The sequence below is a fragment of the Zingiber officinale genome, chromosome 3B (assembly GCF_018446385.1).
Source record: "Zingiber officinale cultivar Zhangliang chromosome 3B, Zo_v1.1, whole genome shotgun sequence".
In the NCBI taxonomy this organism is placed as follows: Eukaryota; Viridiplantae; Streptophyta; class Magnoliopsida; order Zingiberales; family Zingiberaceae; genus Zingiber; species Zingiber officinale.
This window is the reverse complement of record NC_055991.1, coordinates 100,351,693-100,373,507: the sequence shown is the minus strand read 5'-3', so window position 1 is coordinate 100,373,507 and position 21,815 is coordinate 100,351,693. Positions and strand designations below refer to the sequence as shown.

Genomic DNA, 21,815 nt, shown 5'->3' with positions numbered 1-21,815 from the left:
TCCGACCGGTAGAACTTCGTTGCCCGTAAACCCGTAGAGCGGGGTCGTCATGGGCAACAGCTCGGCTCGATCAATTTGTAGTTGATCGAAGGCTTTCTTGAATATGATATTAACGGAGCTCCCTGTGTCAATAAAAATACGGTGGATTGTATAATTTGCTATTACCGTTTTGATGAGGAGAGCGTCATCATGCGGCACTTCGACTCCTTCCAAGTCCCCGGGCCCAAAACTGATTTCGGGTCCGCTCGCCAGCTCTTGGCTGCAGCCGACCGCATGGATCTGGAGCTGCCGGGCGCTCGCCTTTCTTGCTCGGTTGGAGTCCCCTCCGGTCGGCCCGCCAGCAATAATATTGATCTTGCCTCGGGAAGTATTGCTTCTATTTTCTTCTTCCCGAGCGGACGGTCGAGACCGTTCTCGTGACTTTCGGCGATTCTCCTGCCTTGGGGAACGATGCCGATCGGGAGTTTGTTGCTGCTGTGGCCTATCGGCTCGCGTTCGATCGGCTTCATGAGTTTTCTGTCGCCTGTCGACTGAGGGAGACCGTCGTCCGGCATTCCGGGGCACAGGATGAGCCACGAAGGGAAGACTTCGACAATCCCTTGTGTTGTGCGTATCCGTCCGGTGGAAGGAACAGAACATCGGGGTCCATTTCTTCCTTGGTTTGGGTCGGGCGGCAGCTACCTCTTGCACATAGGACTTGACGTGGGGGGATCGGATTGCTTCGGCCCTTGGTCCTCTGGGCGGCTGATGTGTGGCGTGTGGTTTCCGCTCGGCCGGAGGAGCCCTCTCGGTTGGAGCTTCTTTTTTCCTAGCCGCTTGTGCCTCTTCCACGTTGATGTATTCGTTCGCCCGATGTAGCATGTGATCATAGTCTTGGGGCGGCTTTCGGATGAGCGATCGGAAGAAATCCTCATCCACTAGGCCTTGTGTGAAGGCATTCATCATGGTTTCCGAGGTGGCCGTTGGAATGTCCATCGCCACTTGGTTGAACCGCTGGATGTAAGCTCGGAGCGATTCACGGGCTTCTTGCTTGATGGCGAACAGGCTCACGCTCGTTTTCTGGTAGCGTCGGCTGCTTGCAAAATGGTGGAGGAAGGCCGTTCGGAAGTCCTTGAAGCTTGTGATGGATCCGTCCGGCAACCTCCGAAACCACCGTTGAGTCGATCCCAAGAGAGTGGTGAGGAAAACTCGGCACTTTACTCCATCTGTGTATTGATGGAGAGTAGCTGTGTTATCGAACTTACCCAAATGATCATCCGGGTCGGTTGTTCCATTATAGTCGTCGATCGTCGGAGGCACGTAGTGCTTTGGCAGGGGATCTCGCAGAATAGCCTCTGAAAATTGGCAATTGATCCGCTCGGACGATGCGTCCGCTCGGGGGGCTTTCCCTTTTCTGTCTTCTCGTCTAGGCATTTCATCCGAAGAAGATCCCCGGTCCTTTTGAGCTGCTGCAGCTTCAGGGGTGCGGAATAAGGCTCGATGAAATGCAACGGTGGCCGGTGGTGCTTCCGCTCGGCCACCAGACGCTGATGTTGCTTGCTGCTCCGGCCGCTCGGCTGTGGCTTTCTGTTTTTGCTCTACGAGCTTGGCGGCCCTTATCTCGATCAGAGCATCGAGTTCCTCGTTCGAAAGCGTCACCATATGTTGTCGTCCAGCCTCGTCCATTGTTTCCGATCGGATGCAGGAGCGTTCCCACAGACGGCGCCAAATTGATCCTGTCCGAATCGCCGAACCAAAGGACGCTGGGCACGTGGCGCGCTCCTAGTCGATGGCGTAGGCCTCCGAAGCTCCGGCGAACCTGCACAGAAGTCGGGCCGGGAAGGGGTTCCCGGCAGCAACCCTCCGACGCTCAAGTCAGGCGAAGCTCAATAGAAAGAAAGTGGCTCCGAGACTCGTAGAATACCTACCTCAGGCGAAAGGTGAGAGCCTTTATATAGAGCAGCAGAAAAGTGAGTGTACACATACCGAGGTGTACACATGTCCATGGCCCATACCCCAGTAAGGGCTTGTCAGTGAGCTTACCTGACCCATACTGCTACAGTCCAGGCATGTCCTCGATGGGACAACGGAATCTTCTGTCATAAGATTTGGAGTATGGCTTACATGCGGAACATACTCGCTATCAGACAAAGATGTCCCTTGTCCTCTTCCCCTTCAATCCAGATCTGGCGTCCGGCCGGCCAACTTCCGCGACAGCCGTCCGGATGTATACGGTGGTCTACTTGGGAGATTCTTAATCACGTGCTTTGTGGAGACCATTAGCAGTATGTTACCTTATGGATTTGGCCGAGCGTGCAGTCCGCTCGGCCCCACAATCTTTTCCGGAACCCTGACTTCCTACAGGGCGCCTTTAACCATCAACTCGACACCGGTCGGCCGGCCGGTCGGACCCAGCCCTCTCCGGACGTTGACTCCACCGAACGGCCGGTCGGCCGTTCGAACCTCCCATCTCCGAACGGGCCTCCTTCCACTTTGACTTCCACGTGGCGTTGACCTCACCGAACGGGGTCCCCTGTTCTTACCACCGGATCACTTCACCTACATAGTTTGCCTCCTCTAGCTCAACTACACTCTGATGCTCCTCATCTTGTGATCCCTCGGATGTCCCATTACATTCTTCTTTGGTTTCTCGAATCTTAAGCCATCGAGTCATCATCAACCTTAACCATGTCAAGTCTCCATGTGCACTTCAACAAATCTCTGCATGACTTCATATACATATTTGTCCAAACATCAAAACCATAATCAACCTAGATCATAAAGGAAACATCTACACTAACAAAGGATGTATGGGTAATCTTTTACCCAAGCACCATTCCTTCCATACTTCTTCCAGGAAACTAGACTCAAATAAAGAATGGATGTATATTTGTTGAAAATTTGAGCATTTTTTTCCCTATAGAAGTGGGTGGGCGAACTTTGAGGGAGTCCAAGGTGAGCATCTAGCTTGATTAATTTTCCTAGATATTTGGTTGATTCACATTTATATTAATCTATCTTGGTTAACTCATGGAAATTGAACTTGGATCAGAGATGTATCAATTACAAGGCACAATTATAGATATGCAAGTAGGCCTTAGAGCTATAGATCATTATAAGATGTGTTGGATTCATAGTAGCAGGAAGGTTGACTACAATAAACTTCAATATGTATTTAAATGAGCTTTCATGGGTTTATTAACTTATCTCTGATCTGATATATGCAGTTACATATATTATGCAGTATACTTTATACAATATAGTTATTGTAATATCTATTCTTCAATTAACCCAAATGATATATTTAATGAATTAACAATTATAATTGGGTCTAAATTACTTTACATTTTAGGTTTAAATGACTTAATTAGGCGTTGTTATTAAGAACATGATCAACTATGAAGATGACGATGAGGCAAACACTTGCTCCTCTTAAAGACATTCACATTTAAATCTATAGGAATCAAGTTCCTTTTTGTGCTGGAGAATGTGGCAAACAAATCTAGTTGTCTAAAAAAAAATTTGGGTGTGAAACACAATGTTTTTTTTTTTTTAATGTTAACTTTTTGTACACTTGCATCAGGTCATGCCCCAACTATTCAATACACTAGTATATTTTGTCATACATTTTATGAGACGGGATTATTGTGAAAGTCTATCAAAGATATCTTCATCCAATTGCTATAAATCTGAGTAATGCAAACAAATCTATCTTGTGTTGCAGTGTAACATTTCTATTAAATCTTGACATGATTCGACACATTTCAGAGCATACGAGTTTGACTCAAATGAGTTTTACTTCTATAATAGTCTTCCACCTTGCCTTGTTTCCCTCTAAATATATGCCTATAACCATTAGAAAGTTAATTGAATTAGAGTAAAGAGATAAAATATATCATGCATCTCAACTAATAATTATACCTTGCTAATACCAAAATGAGTTCCAAACATTAGATAATAGCATTGATCCATATAACTTCCTCAACCATAATTTCGCATTGAAATTATTTTCGCATACGTCCATAGATAGTAGAATTGAACTTCTGCTAACATAATTGGAATTGAAATACACACGGTAGAGACACGATAGGGGACTCTAATATCACTCATCCTCTTTGTTACAATTAATGCTCTGGTAGTGATGGAATCAAATGATGAGTCATAAGAAGAGATTCTTCTTATCTCTATCAATACAATTGAAACTGTGTTACAATTGAGGACACAATGACATTTACTCATGCCTACACAATGTCGATATCGATCAACAATCAAAACTATATGTTACAACTCCATTAGCCAATACCAATTGATACTTGAAATCATGGTCGGTTCTTAATATGTATTGTGCTAGTATTTAGATGCCATCAAAATTCTTTAGAACTTTCTCAACTAACTCATATCTTAAGATCATATGTTTAATTTAAATGCCAAGGAAGTTAGATACGATGACATTATTTTCTAGCACTTATATGATCTAAATTATGTTTGGAATGAAATCAACGGAGGTGGCAAGTGATCTTGTCCATTACACTATCCAAGGCCTAACAAGGGTGGGCATGGTACAGATAACATGCCAATCCTAGCAATCAAGATCCACCTCAGGCCAATATTTTAAACACTGCAACAACTTACAAAAATGATATGAAAATACACCTTTATTTCATTATGAGTGAACGAAAGAGAATTCCGATATACATCAGATGTCATTGACTCTGTCATAAGCCTGAAAACCTTCTTACTCATGTTTGTGATCATAACGACTGTCTTTCCACTCGTATATATCCTTTTGATACCAAGGTCTGCTGCCATTCGCCTCACATAGAGTTTTTTTAGCAATATCTGAATACAACAAAGTAAAGCGACAAGTGTTAGACTTGACCAGATAGATCTTTAGCATTCAAGTTCAAAATGATTAACACCTCCATTGAATGAGGTTCTTTTCCATATTGTCGACGTAACTGTTCAGTGAATTGCATTAATCTCCATATATCATTTGCTGCAGCTCTCTCTGCTTCCTTGATAAGTTCAACAGGGTTATCAAGATAATTTATGTAATCAGAGGAGAGGTGCGGTGTTAAATTTATATCAAGCTGGACAAACAAGGAGGGGAAAAAAGTCATACATTAAGATATGATCTCAAAAGATTAACAAAAATATTTTCTTTGGGGGAAAATGTTAGCACCTGCACGCTGCTATAAGGTACTGGGAGAAGTCTATTTTTGTCGACCTAAAAGAAAACTTAGCAATTTCAGTGTTTTCTTGAATTATACTAATATTGTATTGAATTTTGATTTCAATTGGTACAATTCAATGGCATGATAAAAGAAAGTGTCTTGCATACCAACTAAAAACTTGAAAGATCCTACAGCACAAGGAAATACCTCAGATAAGCTTTCAAAAAGCATCTCAAAGAACAGATCAATCCCAACATTCCCAATATCACCTGTCTGTTGTTCGCCGAATATATTACCAAACCCCCTTATTCCCATGTCTCTCTCTGCGAGATAAAATCCTTTGCCTAGGTCTCCGAAATCCTCGATTGCAGCAAGTCTTTCCTGTGATGAAACAACCACCAGCCATAATGGTAAGTGAAATAGAGACCTTAAATTACATTCTTTAAGAAACAGAAGCAAACTTACAAAAATAAAAGTTCAATAAACCTTGAAGTTATAGGGAGTTACACTACTGAACCAATTATAACATAGAATCAGACTAAAGTTTCAAGCTAACTGAGATCTAAAATTTCAGGGAAAGAAATCATGACATTGTAGTAGAGCACTCACTGCAGCTTGATCAGAGAGCAATGACTTGTCAGGAAAGAACAAATATGCATAAGCTTCTTTATCTGATCTCCCGACCCTTCCTCGAAGCTAATTAAGAGATATTATAATGGCATATTTAGTACATTAAACAAGAGATTGAAAGATAAAATGAAACAAATCATAATAATTCAAAGAATTCTAGCATGGACATCCAACAAAATCTTCTAAATGTACAAGATGAATTCAGACATTGTTGGAACTGTCATCATAAATAAACAGTCCAGTAGCACATTGCCATTGACTAAAATAAATGTAATATGCTTACAGCAAAGTTTTTTCTCAAGAGGATGATAATAGCAGATCTCATACTAATGGAAATAGAGCACTGATGTCAAAGTGCATTTAGAGAATGTACTTTGTGCTATAATGCACTGTGTGAAAGTACTTTAGTGTTGGGTAACACAAATTTAAAAATTGTTTTGCAAAGCAATTTTCACAATTAGGTAAAGCATGATGGTATAATAAATAATTAGAATCAATATTGTTAACCAAAATTTAAAATAAATTAAAATTTATATCTCATTTTCAGTGTTTTTGTTAAAATGAAAACATGATACGATATATTAAATTCCTGTGATTAATTGATTATAATATGTTAAAACACTGGTTTGTTGATCAACTTAGTATTGGGGTTTATGTCATAATTTGTGGTACAAATGTTCATATAGAATTTAGGGAAACTATACAAAATAACCCATACACGGACATATAAAACCCTAAATATAGAAGAACCAACATGAGACTCAACACTCTACAAGCTGAAAATAGATGCTATTCATGTCCAAGTTGTCATATAAAAATTTCTCATGAGAATATAAATTAGACACAACAATAATAAAATGAGAAATATACTACTCATATGTGTATGCTTACTTAAAAGTTAATGAAGTATGAAGCCAAGAATCCCTTCAACTTTAGATCAGCAAAGCTCTAAAAATAGTTATGCGAGCACACCGGCAATGTGGTCAACGACCTTAGACTAGCTGACACATGGATAAGATAGAAGAAATGAAGAAAAAGATAAAATGAAACTAACAACAAAGAGATTTAAGAAACTAATCTCTTTAGTGAGTTCTCTCTAAAGGAGCTTATACTACCAAATGCCACCAGTTGAAACTAATTGGAAAAGGAAAGCACTAGCAAGGTTCTGGAGGAAAGAAGGCATAACATAGTCTTTTGCTGGATATAGCAAAACGATAACAGTGCATTTTCTTTACTAAACACTTTATTGGAGATAGAGAACACATCTTGGCCCTTTATGGGCCATAGACTGAGAATCAGACATAGGTTTTCACTAGAGATAATTACCAAGAACAAGAAACACGAGGAAAAAGACAGATGGAAGATGAATGCTCAAGGACTTCCCTTCACAACACAAACCTACGGAGAAGACAAGGTGTGGAGGAGGCTGAACTGTTTGATCTATTGGGGAGAAAGAGAAGGAAATGTGCAGAGAAGGTAGAAAACAAAATGATGGAAAGAAGCATAGAGAGCAGAGCTACACAATTAATGTAAAGGAAGAAAGCATGGTTTCTTACTGTAGGAAATAGATAGCAAGCTCGGTGACTGGCACCAAATGAAAGAGATCTGGGAAGCAAAGCAAGACACACATGTTGAGAGTGGATGAAAGAGAAGAAAAACAAATTTAGGAGAATATGAGCAGGAGATGAATAACTACACCACATCAAGAGGAAGAAGAAATAGGATAGAGCAGTCACTACATATTTGGGAATCCCAAATATGGAAGATGAGCAAGGGAAATAGAATTCGGAGGGAAATAGCAAAATGAGAGAGAGAGAGAGAGAGATGATGATGATGGAATCTCATGCGACATTTTAGACACAAATGAGAAAGAAAAAAAAAGGGACCAGACTAGCAAGTGCTGTAAATGATGAGCTAATGTCATCCTTGTAGGGAACAAACATTAGATGGTGTCTGAGATACAAACCAAGAGACAAAGACTACACAGGCAAGTGGCTTTTGCTGCGGCCCATCATTGATGATGCCAACACCTTTCGTGAGTTGGCCAGCAAAAGCAGTGTGGCAGAAGCAGAAAGCACCACTTACATCTCTAGGATCCGTGAGGTGGCTAGAGAGGTATGAATAGCCAAAAATCCGAAAATCAAAACACTCAACTACTTTTATACAAATTACAAGGCTCAAATAAAGTTATAGTTAAGCAATGGAAACACAAATAAGAACAAAAGCAAGGCCAACAAATTCTTTAACATGGTTCGGACCTCGAGTTCTATTCCACGGCCTATTGACTTGTTAGGTGGGTCACTGTTCAAAAAATCCCATAAAATGTTGTCCTACAAGAGACGAAGAAGTTTCATAAAAATAAAATGCTTTTCTTTTACTATGATAAAAATAAAAGCAACTTATTTTGCAAGAGCTTAAAGATGGAAATCTTAAGCTCTTTGAGTTTCAACCAGAGAAAAAGATTATATAAAACAAATAAGAGAGTGGAATTTGAGCTGAGCAATAGAATTCTTGTTGTGGTCAAGCTCCCCTACCTCTCTATTTATTCAAACCAAACTTGATAAGTTTCACACAGCTGCTCTATTTAATTTCCATGGACTCAAATCTTCTCCATTTGACTAAACATCAATCCAGAAAGCCTTATCTATTGACTATTACTCTTCACTTGACTCAACATCTGTTCAATCGACTCAAATACATTGCAGTCAGTTCAACTCCTGTCAATTGACCCAATTGTATAAGATTGCAAGCTCATTTGCCAGCAAATAGTATTCTAGTCAACTAAAACCAGATTCAGTTGAATAAAAGCAAGTTTAGTCAACATAAATCCAAGTCAGACGACTCAAGCTCTTTCAGTAGATTATTGCTACAACATCATCCTGTTAGTAAACTTAAATAAAGAGCAACCTATTTCAGGTTGTCGATTGTCCAATCAACTTAAACCACTTTAATCGACTGAAACTTAAGTTGAAAGAAAACCCTTTGATCCTTGAGAAAAACATCAATAGTTGATTATCAAGTCAACTTGATTGTTCAATTGACTGAAACAAACCTTAAGTTTACTAAATCTTCTCGAGGATCTCAACTTGACTCAAGATCGAGCTTATTTGCCAACTATGAACCAAAATACATGTTCTTTGGTCAAGTGAATGCATGGGTAAACATTTAACCAAAATGCAAGATTATAGTCACTTGTAATCCTCTTAAGACTCATTTGTCTTCATTTGCCAACTGGGCTTGCTTTTGGGTCATCCTCATCTGCAAAGAGGCCTCGCATTTGAGTCTTTCTCTACCAAGAGACCTGGCCTTTGGATCTTTCTAAACTGCTTAGAAGTCTTACCTCCAAGTTTTCCTCAACAGTACATGTCACGGTCCTAGCCAATCTTAATCTTTCAAGTATCCAGCACCTATTGGTCTTCTCCATCTCTTAAGTATCTGATACCTTGACCAACTTGAACTTCTCCAAGCTCAACTTTTGTAGTCATAAATGCACCTATACCTATCAGACCTATGCATTTACATATGTGACAAATATATCCAAAAAAACAAGCTATACCTAACCCAAACCCTTTACCAACTATTTTAAAATAAGCTAGTCGGAATCTACCATCCGGGGTATTATTGTACCAACAATCTCCTCTCCTCTTTTTATGTTTGACAAACCATTTAAATTTGAGTAATATATAAAAGAAATAATCCTTAATGTTTATTTCACAATTTCCAATTATTTAGGGTAATGTGGAAGAAAAAAAAAATCCCCTTTAACCATTTTCTGATGCACTAACTTAAATGTCACATTTTCTCCACATTTAACAAAATAAAAAATAACAATTAAAATATAGTTAAAAAAATTATACATGCAAGTTTAACAAAAAATGTATAATAAAATAAGCAACTAATCAGAGAATGTAAATTTGTTTCCCTCTTAAGGTAAGATCTTTTTCTTAGGTAATAATAGTTTCCCTATACAACAACAATCAAGTCTTACCCCACTAGGTGCAGTCGGCTATATGGATCCTTCTATGTCATTGAGCTCTATCCCCTACTATATCAATATTTATATTTAAATAAATTATATCTTATTTTATTGTTCCTAACCAAATCTTCTTTGGTCTTCCTTTTCCTCATTTGATGTGCACATTTGTCATAGTTTTACATCACCTCTACGTGTATGTTCATACCATCTTAAATGTGTCTTCCAGAGTTTTCCCTCAATAAGTGTAACCCCAACTTTCTCTCTAATATTTTCATTTATTATCCTGTCCATTCTTGTATATCCGCACATCCACCTTAACATCCTCATCTCTGCAACTTTCATCTTTTGCATGTGCTCGAGTCATAGTTCAACATTCAACTCCATATAACATAAAAGGTTTAATTGCCTTTTTATAAAACTTCCTTTTAGTCGTAAAGGTACTTTACCATCACAAATAACATCTTACTCTCTCCTCCATTTCAATTATCCTTTTTGTATTTTATGTAAGACATTCCTCCATCCTTTTTAAAAAATGATCCTAAATACTTAAAGCTCTATAGACAACTCGTCATCTCTTATCTTAACAATTATCTAATTGCATCTAATATCACTAAACTTAAATTTTATATATTATGTCTTTACTCTACTAAGCCTAAAACTTTTCACTTCTAACGTTTCTGCTATGATTCAAATTTTGCATTTACTTCTTCAAGTGTCTCATCTACCAAAACAATATCATATGCAAACAAGCAGCACAACAGTACCATATCTTAGATATGTCCAATAAGTTCGTTTATAATTAGTGTAAAAAGATAGAGACTTAAAGTTGATCCTTGACGTAATCCTTTTCTTATGGGAAATGCTTCGATTAATGCGCCCAAAGTTTTTACTCTTGTCATTACATCCTCATACATATCCTTAATTAGTTCAATATATACTACGCTAACACCTCTTTTTTCTAGAATTCTTCATATATTTTCCCTTGAGACTCTATCATAAGTTCATATAAGTTTTTTCTAGGTTGACGAATATCATGTGTAAGTCTTGCTTTTGTTCTCGATATTTTTCAATTAGTTGCCTCATATACAACTTCTATTATCGACCTTCCAAGCATATTATTCAAATTGATTTTTGATCATCGTAGTCTCCTTCTTTAGTGTTTTTTCTATCACTCTTTCCTAAAATTTCATAGTATGACTCATTAATTTAATACTCCTATAGTTCGCACAATTTTGCACTTCTCTTTTGTTTTTATAAAAGGGAACTAAAGTGTTTACCCTCTTATCATGATTTTTTTTTCACTTTCAATATCAAGTTGATAACTTCAATACCTTATTTTCCTAAGCACTTCCATACCTCTATCAGGTCCAACTATTTTTTTTCATTTTGCATCTCATTTAAAACTTATTCTACCTCTGAAGTTTGAATTATAAAATAAAATTTTAAATTATACAATAAAAATTTAAATTTATATACTCATTCAACTTACTTAAAAAAAAAAAAGACAGCCCGGTGCACGAAGCTCCCGCCATGCGGGGTCTCGGGAAAGGATCCATTGTACACAGCCTTACCCTGTTTTTTGCAAGAGGCTGTTTCTAGGATTCGAACCCGTGACCTTTTGGTCACATGGCAACAACTTTACCGTTGCGCCAAGACTTCCCTTCACTCATTCGACTTACTTAAATGACCTAAATTAAGTTATTCACCTAAACTTTCATTAAAAAGTTGATGAAATACCTCTTCTATCGCGTTTTTATTTCCTTATCATTCAATAGTACCCTATTACATTCATCTTTAATATATCTTATTTGGATAAGGTATCGTCTTCCTCTCTATCACTTTAGCTATTCTGTAAATATTCTTTTCCCCTTCTTTTGTATCCAATTTTCAATATAAGCATTCATAGGTTTCATTTTTTCTTCATTCACTACTTTTTTAGCCTCTTTCTCGGCTACTGTGTACTTTTTAAAACTTTTCTCGTTCTTACAAGTGTATAATACCTTGTAGGTTGTTCGTTTTTCTTTTACTTTCTCCTTTACTTTCTTATTCCACCACCAAAATTTTTTACTTAAGTGATGGTGCACGACTAGTTGACTCACCGAGTACACTCTTGGCTATTATTTTCAACTTTAATGTCATTTTATCCCATGTCGCCATGTATTTTTCATAATACTTGTTTCCTACCTTCTCCTTAAATATGGTTTGTTTCTCATCCTTTAACTTCCATCATTTAATTTTAAGAGTCATACACATTTGCCTTTAATACTATATTTGAGGCGCAAATCCAAAACTACTAACCTATGTTGAGTAGTTTTATCCAGGGATAACCTTACAATTTTTACAAATCTTTGTATCCTTCTTTTTAACCATGAGATAGTCAATTTATGACTTATTTTTCTCACTTTTGAATGTGAACAAGTGTTCTCTTTTTTTTAAAAAACATATTTGCTAGTATAAGATTATATACTATCACAAAATCCAATATAGTTTTTCCTTCTTCATTTCTTATTCCAAACTCATGAGCCTCATGTAGAGCTATCAAACGGGTCGGCTCATGCAGGGCGGCCCGTGGTGGGTGACCTGTGGCAAGGCAATTCGTGGCGTGACAGCCCGTGGTCAGGCGAGGTGGCCCATGGCTAGGCGAGGCGGCCCGTGGTGGGGGCAGGTCAGACCGACGCATCATTGGAAGCGCAATAATAACTCACATGGCATAGGTGACGAGTGAAATTTTAATGACCCTCCGCCTTATCTTAAGATGTAGAGAGGCACAAGAAGGCATGGAGCAACAAGAGATTGGCCTGTGATCAGATGCATACATGGAGTCATAGGTCCAGCTATAGAAAGGAATCATGAGAAATTTGCATGACTTGTGCTCATGGAGGAAGAAGCTACAGATGGACAATGATGACTTGCAACATTTTGATCCTTACTAGATTTCATATGGACCAAATAATCAGTAGAACAATTTGGAGATCAATTGCTGGCAACAAAGTAGGTGGAGCTTATGGCAAGGAGAGAAGAGGTGAATGTGGGAAGGCTACTGCTGCCAAGAGTTTGCTCCATGTTGGATCTAATATGAACCAAATAAGTAGTAGAACAATTTAGAGAACAATTGGTGTTAGCATAGTCCGTGGAACTTACAGCAAGAAGAGAAGAGGTAGATGAGGGGAGGATGGCACATAGCCACTTCCTTAGGGGAATGTCTCTTTAAAAACCCTAGATACTAAGGGCATCCACAGTCATGGGAGCTCTCCAAGAGCTCCCTCAATATCACATCAACATCACGTCAAAAGTAAAGATCCCAACATCTCTCCACTATAAAAAAAAAAACCCATCTAAACAATCTAAACAACTCCTTTACGGATCTCACACTTTTTCATTATATTTTACCTTATATATAAATAAAATTTAAATTCATAAATTACCACTTAATAATATTAATTATTAAAAAATAAATTACATTACATCAAATAAAAGACCTAAATAAAAAAAATTATTATTTATTATTATTATTATTATTATTATTTTTAAGAAAGAAGGAAGAAGCGGCTCCCGAAACTAGGAACCGCTTCTTCCCAAAAATAAGGGAGCTCCCTCATTAACCCACATCAACAATGGGAGCCCCATTGTGGATGCTCTAATGAGCTCTAATTTAGGTAGAATTTAAGGAAAAAGTATTATATTATATCACATAAATAACCAATAGGGGGTGTAAAACCAATACACCTAATTAATTTAATACCTTCAACGATTAGTACATTATTTTATGTTTTTCTTAATATAGAAACAGTCATGTTCATTTAATATAATAATGATTGTAATATGTTTCTATTGTTTTATTGTTAATATTAAATTAATCATAATCATATCATTTAATTATTTAAAATATTATTTCGATGATTAATTATTATACTATTAAATACGAAATAATATTTTAAAACAATTTTCTATTTTTCTAATATCATTAATCCTATTATTAACATATAAATAACTTAATATTGTTTTATTTTGTGTAAATAAAATGATATTTGAGCATTCATTTTAAATGTTAAATATTATTTTGTAATTATATAGTAAAATTATATTTATAATATTTTAATATTCAATTTAAATTTTTACAGTATTTGGCATTGATATTTTACTAATTATTCAGTTTTTAAAGTAACTGTTTGATATCTAAAAACTGCATTCTAAAAGCAACTTGTGGAAGAACTTCGGCAGCCACATAAGAAAAGTAGCTTAGGAGCTACGGTGTTTCTAGTAAAAGCAATTTGAACATGAAATTACAAAACACCTTAATTAACTTCCAAAATGTTTTGACCTTAAGAACGATTTGGCAAAGCACTTCTAAAACCAACCTTAAACTATTTAATGTATAGCATGATTATGTATTAGAAACATCAACAACTACAACCCATGAACACCAATTATAAGAGCTTAGCTACATTGACTTATCCCACCACTGGAACCAGAGAAAGAAAGATAAGAACCTGATATATTTGTGCCAAACCAAATTTGTGAACATCCTGAACTATTATGGTGTTAGCATTCTGAATATCGAGCCCACTTTCTACTATATTGGTGCAAATAAGAATCTGGATTTCTCCTAGGCAAAACTTCTCCATTGTATATTCAAGATGCTTTGAGTTTTGCTGAAAGAAATGATAAAAGTGTTCTTCAGAATAGAAGGCAATAAAAAACAAACAGAATATTATGACAGTTAATGTTTAAGAAGCTAATAGCTTACGCTAAGTTACCAAGATTGTTTTTTCTTGTAAAATAAATTGCTCATAATACGATGTAGATTGGTTATGAGGATCCATGGGGCTTGAGATTGACATCTGCAGGGAATGGGCCTGCTTAATGAAAGTCCCTTTGGGACACTTATACCCCTTAATCACTGATGGCACTTGCAGGGATATCTCTGTCCCAATTCAGAAGGGGTTTCAGGCCATAACTCCCCTCCCTCAAAATGACTTGGAGAAAGATTCAATGCCCTTATAACACTCAATTTCTTATGGAGCATGAGGGAATTAATGAAATCATGAATTGATTATGGATTGGCTTCCCTATTCAGGAATGCCATTGGCCATAACACCCACCCATCAATATGACAAAGAAAAAGATTTGAAGTATAGAAAAAAATTGTTTAGCCAACCCCACTAGTGGGATAAGGATTGGTTGTTGTTGTTGTTGTTTGGCATGACTGTAATTGCCAAAATAAATTTTATTTTTTCTGAACTTATAAAAATTCTTTACCTTTTAGAAACTGTTCGTCACAACAATTTTTAAATGTTTTTCAAATAAAATATTAATGACAAAGTAGTAATTATTATGAAATTTATAGAATTATATCTATTTTCAAAGTTGCTCTGTTTTTCCTTACATTTTTATAATGCTCATATTCATTTGTAAAATTTGATTTCATTACCGCATGAAGAATTATATCTAATTTTTAAAATTTACAATTATCTTCCTAGCATTTTACACAAACATACGATATTATATTTTAGTCCTTACATTTTCATAATTTTTTTAGTCATCACTAAAAAGTTTCATTTTCATTAAAAAGGCATAAAGATCCTCTATTTTTTTAATTTCAAATTTCTGTCAACTTATCTCACAATCATCACATGTCACTAGAATAATATATCTTACAGCCTTTATTCTTCTCAAATTTTAAATTTAGTCCCTATATTTGACACCTTTGTTTTCATACATCTATAACAACTCAACTGATTGCATTATACATTACATCTAGACATGGTAAGTTTGATGAAATAAAATATGGATGAGAAAAAAAATAATGCCCTTGTTTGTTTACTATACTAGCTTTTATCAGGTTTATTAGTATTTTCTAATAGATAGATCCCCTCTCCTCCATGATCTGTATGCACTTTTCCTGGGCATAGGACCAGATGTCGTCCCTGTTTAGTTAGACAACGACCCTTTTTCAACAAGCTACCAACATCATCGTCCAATACAGTCCGCAAACTAGCAAAATTGAAACTTCAACCTCCCAGTGTAACCCCCATTAACATGAATCTAACCTCGTGTCTTTCATCTTCCTTGAGCCTGTCATTGTTGAAATAATTGATATGATTGTGGCCCACAACATCTCTAAGAGTCCCTAGAAACTTTCCTGAATTCATGCACAATTGCAAGCACACTTTTCAATAAAGAAGTGACTCCGTGTGTTTTTCTATCGCTTCAACAACCAATTGGGAATCCACATAATAAATAATTATATTTAGTCTTGATGGTATTTTGATTGTACAATAAAATCTGAATTATTTAGTTTTAATATAGAGTAGATTTACTATAGACTAAAGAATTATAAAAGGTTTATTTTAGAATAAGTTTAACATTATTAGAATGGACCAAATGAAGTAAATCCTAGACCAAGTTAAAAGGACATAAACCAAGATGTTGGCCATAACCCGGCTACAGTTCAGAATGAAACCACCGGTTCGACAATTCAAAAAATCTCGACCCTTAACACCTTCAAAGTCGGTTATGGTTAATGATTCAGAACCACCCGTTACAATCCGTTGGTTCGGTGGTTCATTGTTATTATTTATATTATATTATATTTTAAATATTAACTTCAATGGACATATGGATTGGTTTATGAATGGAAAATTGATTCCAATGTAGAGGTGAAACAATAGCACATTAAAAAATTGAAGGCCATTAGATTGATTTATATTGAATCACACCATTAAAATATTATAAATATTATTGAATAAGATAAAATTATTTTAAGGAAAGTCTCGGTTCATTCTTCACCATTAAAATATTATAAATATTATTGAATAAGGTAAATTAGTTTTAAGGAAAGCCTCGATTCATTCTTCACAAAGTTGCTTTGTCAACATTCGGGAGTTTATATTTTTTAAGTTTATTTATGTGTTTTTCCCCTATAAAGGGAGAGACGAAAGAATTCATTCTTTATTTTTTCTCTTCATTTATCCACTCAAGTAAAACATTTCTATCTCTCTTCCTAGGCTTTCTCTAATATTGAGTTTTTATCCTCTATGTCGTCACACCCTCCCCTTATCTTCACTCTTATTATAATAATGTATTATAGACCAATTAGTGTTGCACTTGCTACTAATGATTTTTTTAATCTAACAGTAGCATCGTTATATGTTAATGTGGTGAGGCATATATATCACACAAGTTATAACTTTTGATTAATTTTATATGTTCGGTGATAGTCTTCACCATATATATAATTTTATAGTTGAACAAATTATATCCTTTGGCAAATTATTGTTGAACATATTATACTAGTCAGGTGGTCTCTATAAACTAAGTTAGATGTTGGATGGATAAAAAAAAATAAAATAAGACCAATGAATGACCTACTAAGATATTTAAATGGAATGGACAAATTAAATGAGTTAAAAGTGAAAGAGCCTTGATATTGAAAAATTCCAGACAAATAGGTTGAAAAATTGGCTCCAATAGATAGGTGGAATAATCCTACATTGGAAAAAACAAGGCAAATGGCTTGGTTTATATTGAATCACACCATTAAGACTATTAAAATGTTATGAATCATTGAACGAGAGGCCATCTCTTCATTAAAAAAAATAGACCCTTTAGAAAAATCACCTAATAGTTTTTTAAAGAATACCCCATGAAGTGTCTGTTGATTTGAATCATCAATGAATTGTCGGTTCATGAATGATTTTAGACCAGAACTCTAAAAACGGGTTGGTTACGATTTTAGCCCGTCGAACCAGGACTTGTTGACCTGGTTATGGTTCTGGGTCCGGTTCGAACCCAACTGGTAGGCATGTCTAGTTTGCCGTATGCACATATAATGTTCTATCTATCAATGATTTTCCTCGAGCAAGTTGAATACCAAAATTTTTTCCTTAGTATTGACTCTTCTTCTTTTATCATCTATTCTAAGAAACTAGGTGTTCTCTTCTTCCCTTGAAGATGCTTGTCATCTTTGCATGTAATCCAGTCCTCCTATTTCTAACAAAAAAACCATTGCACTAAGAAAAGCTTCAAAAACTATAGAAATAGGTAAAGTTATCCTTAAAAAGGATAAAGAATAAAAACAAAAACTTAAAAAGTATTGGAAGTTACTATGCTATCCCAAAAAAAAGTCATATCGAGTCTCCTGGAATGCTAGTAAAAGAGAAGCAGACTTCTATTACAAATCTTTGTCAATAAATAAGCCAACTAACCTTCCCATGAGCAATTGCAATTGTAGCACAGGGGAACGAATCTTCAAGAAAATCTCTTACTTCTTCTAACCCTGTTATCACAAATTCTCAGCACATCAATATCAATTTTCCATGGGCAAAAACTAACACATGCTTCATTGTCAATGATAAGCTACAGAAAAAGGACCCAATATATCTTTTCAATATTTTAGCACTCCCCTTCATAAGTGGGCAAACAAATTCCAGATAATCAGACCAATCCCAACATGTAGATTGGCAGAGGTAAGTTTTCTTTTAATTAACAACACCTGACACATGTATTTTGGTGCCTGATGTAAAAACAACCAAAATAAATATTATAAATGAAAACTTTTAAAACCCCACCAGAAAAATAAATTGATTCATAATCTAAAGTTTTATCTTAAATACTTTTGTTGTTACTTCTACAATCTCTGGTAAACCATCCTATTGTGTTATTTATTCAAGCATGATAGAATTTCTATTTTCTAGAATTTGTACGCTCTCGTGAGTGCATCAACTGAGGCATGTGGACCAATAAGATCATTGGTTGAGGCACACAGGTTTCACCATCATGTCAAGATTCTGAGATTATTAGCTGCTCATGAGGAGTCATTGTCAATTTATATTTGATTCACTAAGACACATCTCAATTGCGTAGTTTGTTTCAAGGTTTAAAATTTTAACCCGTGCCGAAGTTTCAGTTTCAGACCGAAACGATATAGTTTCGGTATCATATCATGCCATGCCGATACGGTCTCGATATTTTTTTATTTATATATAGGAATTATAAGATAAATATGTTTATGGTGTATATAAAAATAAGTTGTATATTGATTTTGTATAAGTTCTCAATTATTGAACAATTTAATATTGTTAGAAAAAATAATTAAATATAGTTTTCTTTAAACAAAATTGATCTATCAATAACTCGAATTAAAATTGATCTATCGATAATAATAAGTATATAAATTAATACAAAGATATATAACAATTATATAAATTAACTATTTATTCATTTAATTAATTATTAATTAAATAATATATATTTAAATAGTAAAAAAACTATCTAGTAAAAAAAATAAAAAATTATCAGAATATAAATCTAATTTATTAGAATTTTCTAAAAATAATTTAGAATTTTTTAAATTTTTTTAGAATTTTTAAATGAAATTTAAAATAATACAAAATAATAAAAAATTATTAGAATATAAATAGAATTATTATATTTTTTAAAATTTTTAAACAAAATTTAAAATATTAAATAATAAATTTTTAGAATATTAATTAATAAAATTTATTAAATTTATTTTAATTTAAAATATATTTTTTATATATTTTATTAGCATAATTTAATTAGGGTTTATAAAAGCATGTTCGAAATATCACACGTATCTTAGAAATTGTTTAAATTAATTAAATAGAAAATTTAATTTATAAGAAAAAAAACGTCGCGACCTCACGACGGATCGCAAGGGGACGTGTCCGGAGGAATCAGAAGCTTTGTCGGACGCATCCGGAGGCGCCAGGCGCTGCTGGAGGCGCCGGAGGCGTCTCGCGACGCCATCAGCTTCAAAGGCGTCGCGGAACGCTCCCGACGCTTTCGGCGCCGCCGGAGGAGTCCCTCCAACACAGCCTACAACGCGTCGGGAGACAAGGACGCTTCCATTGCCGATTTTGCTAGCCCAGCGAAAAGGTAAAAATCGTCCGTGTCGGACGACACGGAACAACATTTCATTCCACGATTTGTTTTAAACACCCAATCTAACCATTTTAAGACATTTCAGTTTAGTTGTAGCTCCAAATGAAATTGGATTAAATTGATTATATTAAATTAAGATTAGTCTAACCCATTAAGACAGACTTTGTGAGCAAATAAGGTTCAATTTCATACAAAGATCACTTGTATCAATATTATCAAGAAGTTGCCATCTTAATAGCATGATACTAGCCTTCTTATCGCTGATGTCATAAAACCATGTCTAACATTCATCTAGTGGTAATGAAGCAATGATACATAAAACAAATAATCAAATGGATTTTGGTTGAAAACAAGCAAAATTTAACTCTATCCCCTCTAGTACATCCTTCCCATCTTTCTCAATCATGCAACACTTCTGAATATCTAAAATCCCATACACTCACAAGGTGTCAAAGAAAAGTTTGGTTGCAAAGTGAAAGCCAGCAAAAAGCTTCAGAGTTCATAATGTTTAAGCTAATGATACAAAGTTAATTAGTATCAATATTATCCTTCCTTGGGTAAAAAAATCACATTATCCATTGCTAGCCATGTTTTTAAGACAAGTCATATCTCATAATTATTGAAGTGCGAAAATTATTAGAGTTATTTACTTAGGTAGTCTCCACTGCGTTGATATATATTACAATTATTGTTCTTTTATATTTACCACTTTCAATTGAGTTTTATTCTATTTACAATTTGGTTCTCACCCTAATTCAAACTAGTTAAAACATATTGTATACAAGATTTAAAACCTTGGGTTTTGGTCTTTGACCATATCGATATGTTTTCGGTACCGGTCATGCAGTTTCGATATGATTTTGATATTTATTTAATTGAATATTAATAGTAACATAATTAATTTTACTTAAGTAATTTTTAATTAATTGTTAGTTATAATTAATTGTTTAATTATAATTAATTAAATTATTAGCACATATTTGTTTATTTTATGATTAATTCGATTATATCAATTTTTATAATTAAAATGTTTTATAATCTTTAATTTTAATTTTTAATTTAAATTATATTTCTTTCGTGTCAATCAATTATGCTAGTAAATGACAAAAACGTATTATTTACCCCACTAAGCAGCACAAAAAGTAGCCCCACTGAGTGGCACACAAAGTTTGAGAACCTTAATGCAAATAGAGGGTCAAGATTTCACAATAATGTTTTTGCTAGCAACCCACAAAGACAATGCAAGTGACCAAGGGTCAGGCTTCCAAGAGTAACATGATAGAGCTTCCACAAGTGATAACAAGAGCAAGGCTTTAATGATATAAGCGTCTGTGAGGGCAAAATTTCTACAAGCACGAGGCTTGACAAGACTTCTAAGGTGGGACTTGTGCAATGAGGTAAGGCACAATAAGGAATTTTCTTTTAAATATATAATTTCTTTCTCTTCTCCCCTTTTCCACCTTATGATCTCCTTTCACTTCTCTTCCTTCTCCCCAATTCCTTCATCCTCAATGCCTCGGACACCACATGCTAGCACATCGAACATAACAATGGCTTTGATATGAATGGCTTTGACACCATCATATCGTTCAGGCCAAAAAATGAAATCCACAACCTAGGAAGATATTTTCTTTACCTCCTACACCTGCCACGCTGATCAATTTAGCCAATATACTATAGAATATTGATCATTTTCAAGCATGTCCATACCATCTCAACCTAAATGTACTTCAACTAATGGGAAAATTTTATATAATTATATACAAGCCTTTATAAATACTGTCTTAGTCTTTTAGGAAGATTTGAAGGCAATTATTCCATGATAACTCTGTGAATAAGGAATATTACAAGTAGGTCTTTACACCTTACATACTGTAGAATCTCTGCTTGTTGTTATAGATGTATTCAACCTAATGGCCTCAAGGTGCTACTTCAATTGATTAAATATTTTTTTGAAAAATAAACTCGGATTATGCATTGATCAATTGGTCATGTATCTAGGAGAACTTTGACGCATCCATACTTAGCTTTATTTTAGATATAAAAAAAAGTGGAAATGCATTTTGATAATTGAAGATAGGGTTATAAATAGAATTGAACGTTCATGAACAAGCTTGGTGTTCGGCTTAGTAAGTACTTGTTTATGTTTG

General features: G+C 35.2%; 1 protein-coding gene across 5 annotated transcripts in view; it reads right to left on the bottom strand.

The window, feature by feature from the left end:
- LOC121967170 (ATP-dependent DNA helicase At3g02060, chloroplastic-like) overlaps positions 1–21,815 on the bottom strand; it is a 52,171-nt gene that overhangs the window by 10,248 nt on the left and 20,108 nt on the right. For 2 of the 5 annotated variants that reach the window (XM_042517221.1, XM_042517225.1), the window contains exons 7-13: positions 17,967–18,037; positions 14,250–14,411; positions 5,763–5,849; positions 5,361–5,534; positions 5,162–5,206; positions 4,899–5,069; positions 4,633–4,818 (exon numbers count right to left, since the gene is read on the bottom strand). In XM_042517221.1, the coding sequence (XP_042373155.1) occupies positions 4,633–4,818; positions 4,899–5,069; positions 5,162–5,206; positions 5,361–5,534; positions 5,763–5,849; positions 14,250–14,411; positions 17,967–18,037 (896 nt within the window). Of the gene's footprint in view, positions 1–4,632; positions 4,819–4,898; positions 5,070–5,161; positions 5,207–5,360; positions 5,535–5,762; positions 5,850–14,249; positions 14,412–17,966; positions 18,038–21,815 lie in introns of those variants that run through there. The other 3 variants (XM_042517222.1, XM_042517224.1, XM_042517223.1) reach the window with 3 other exon arrangements.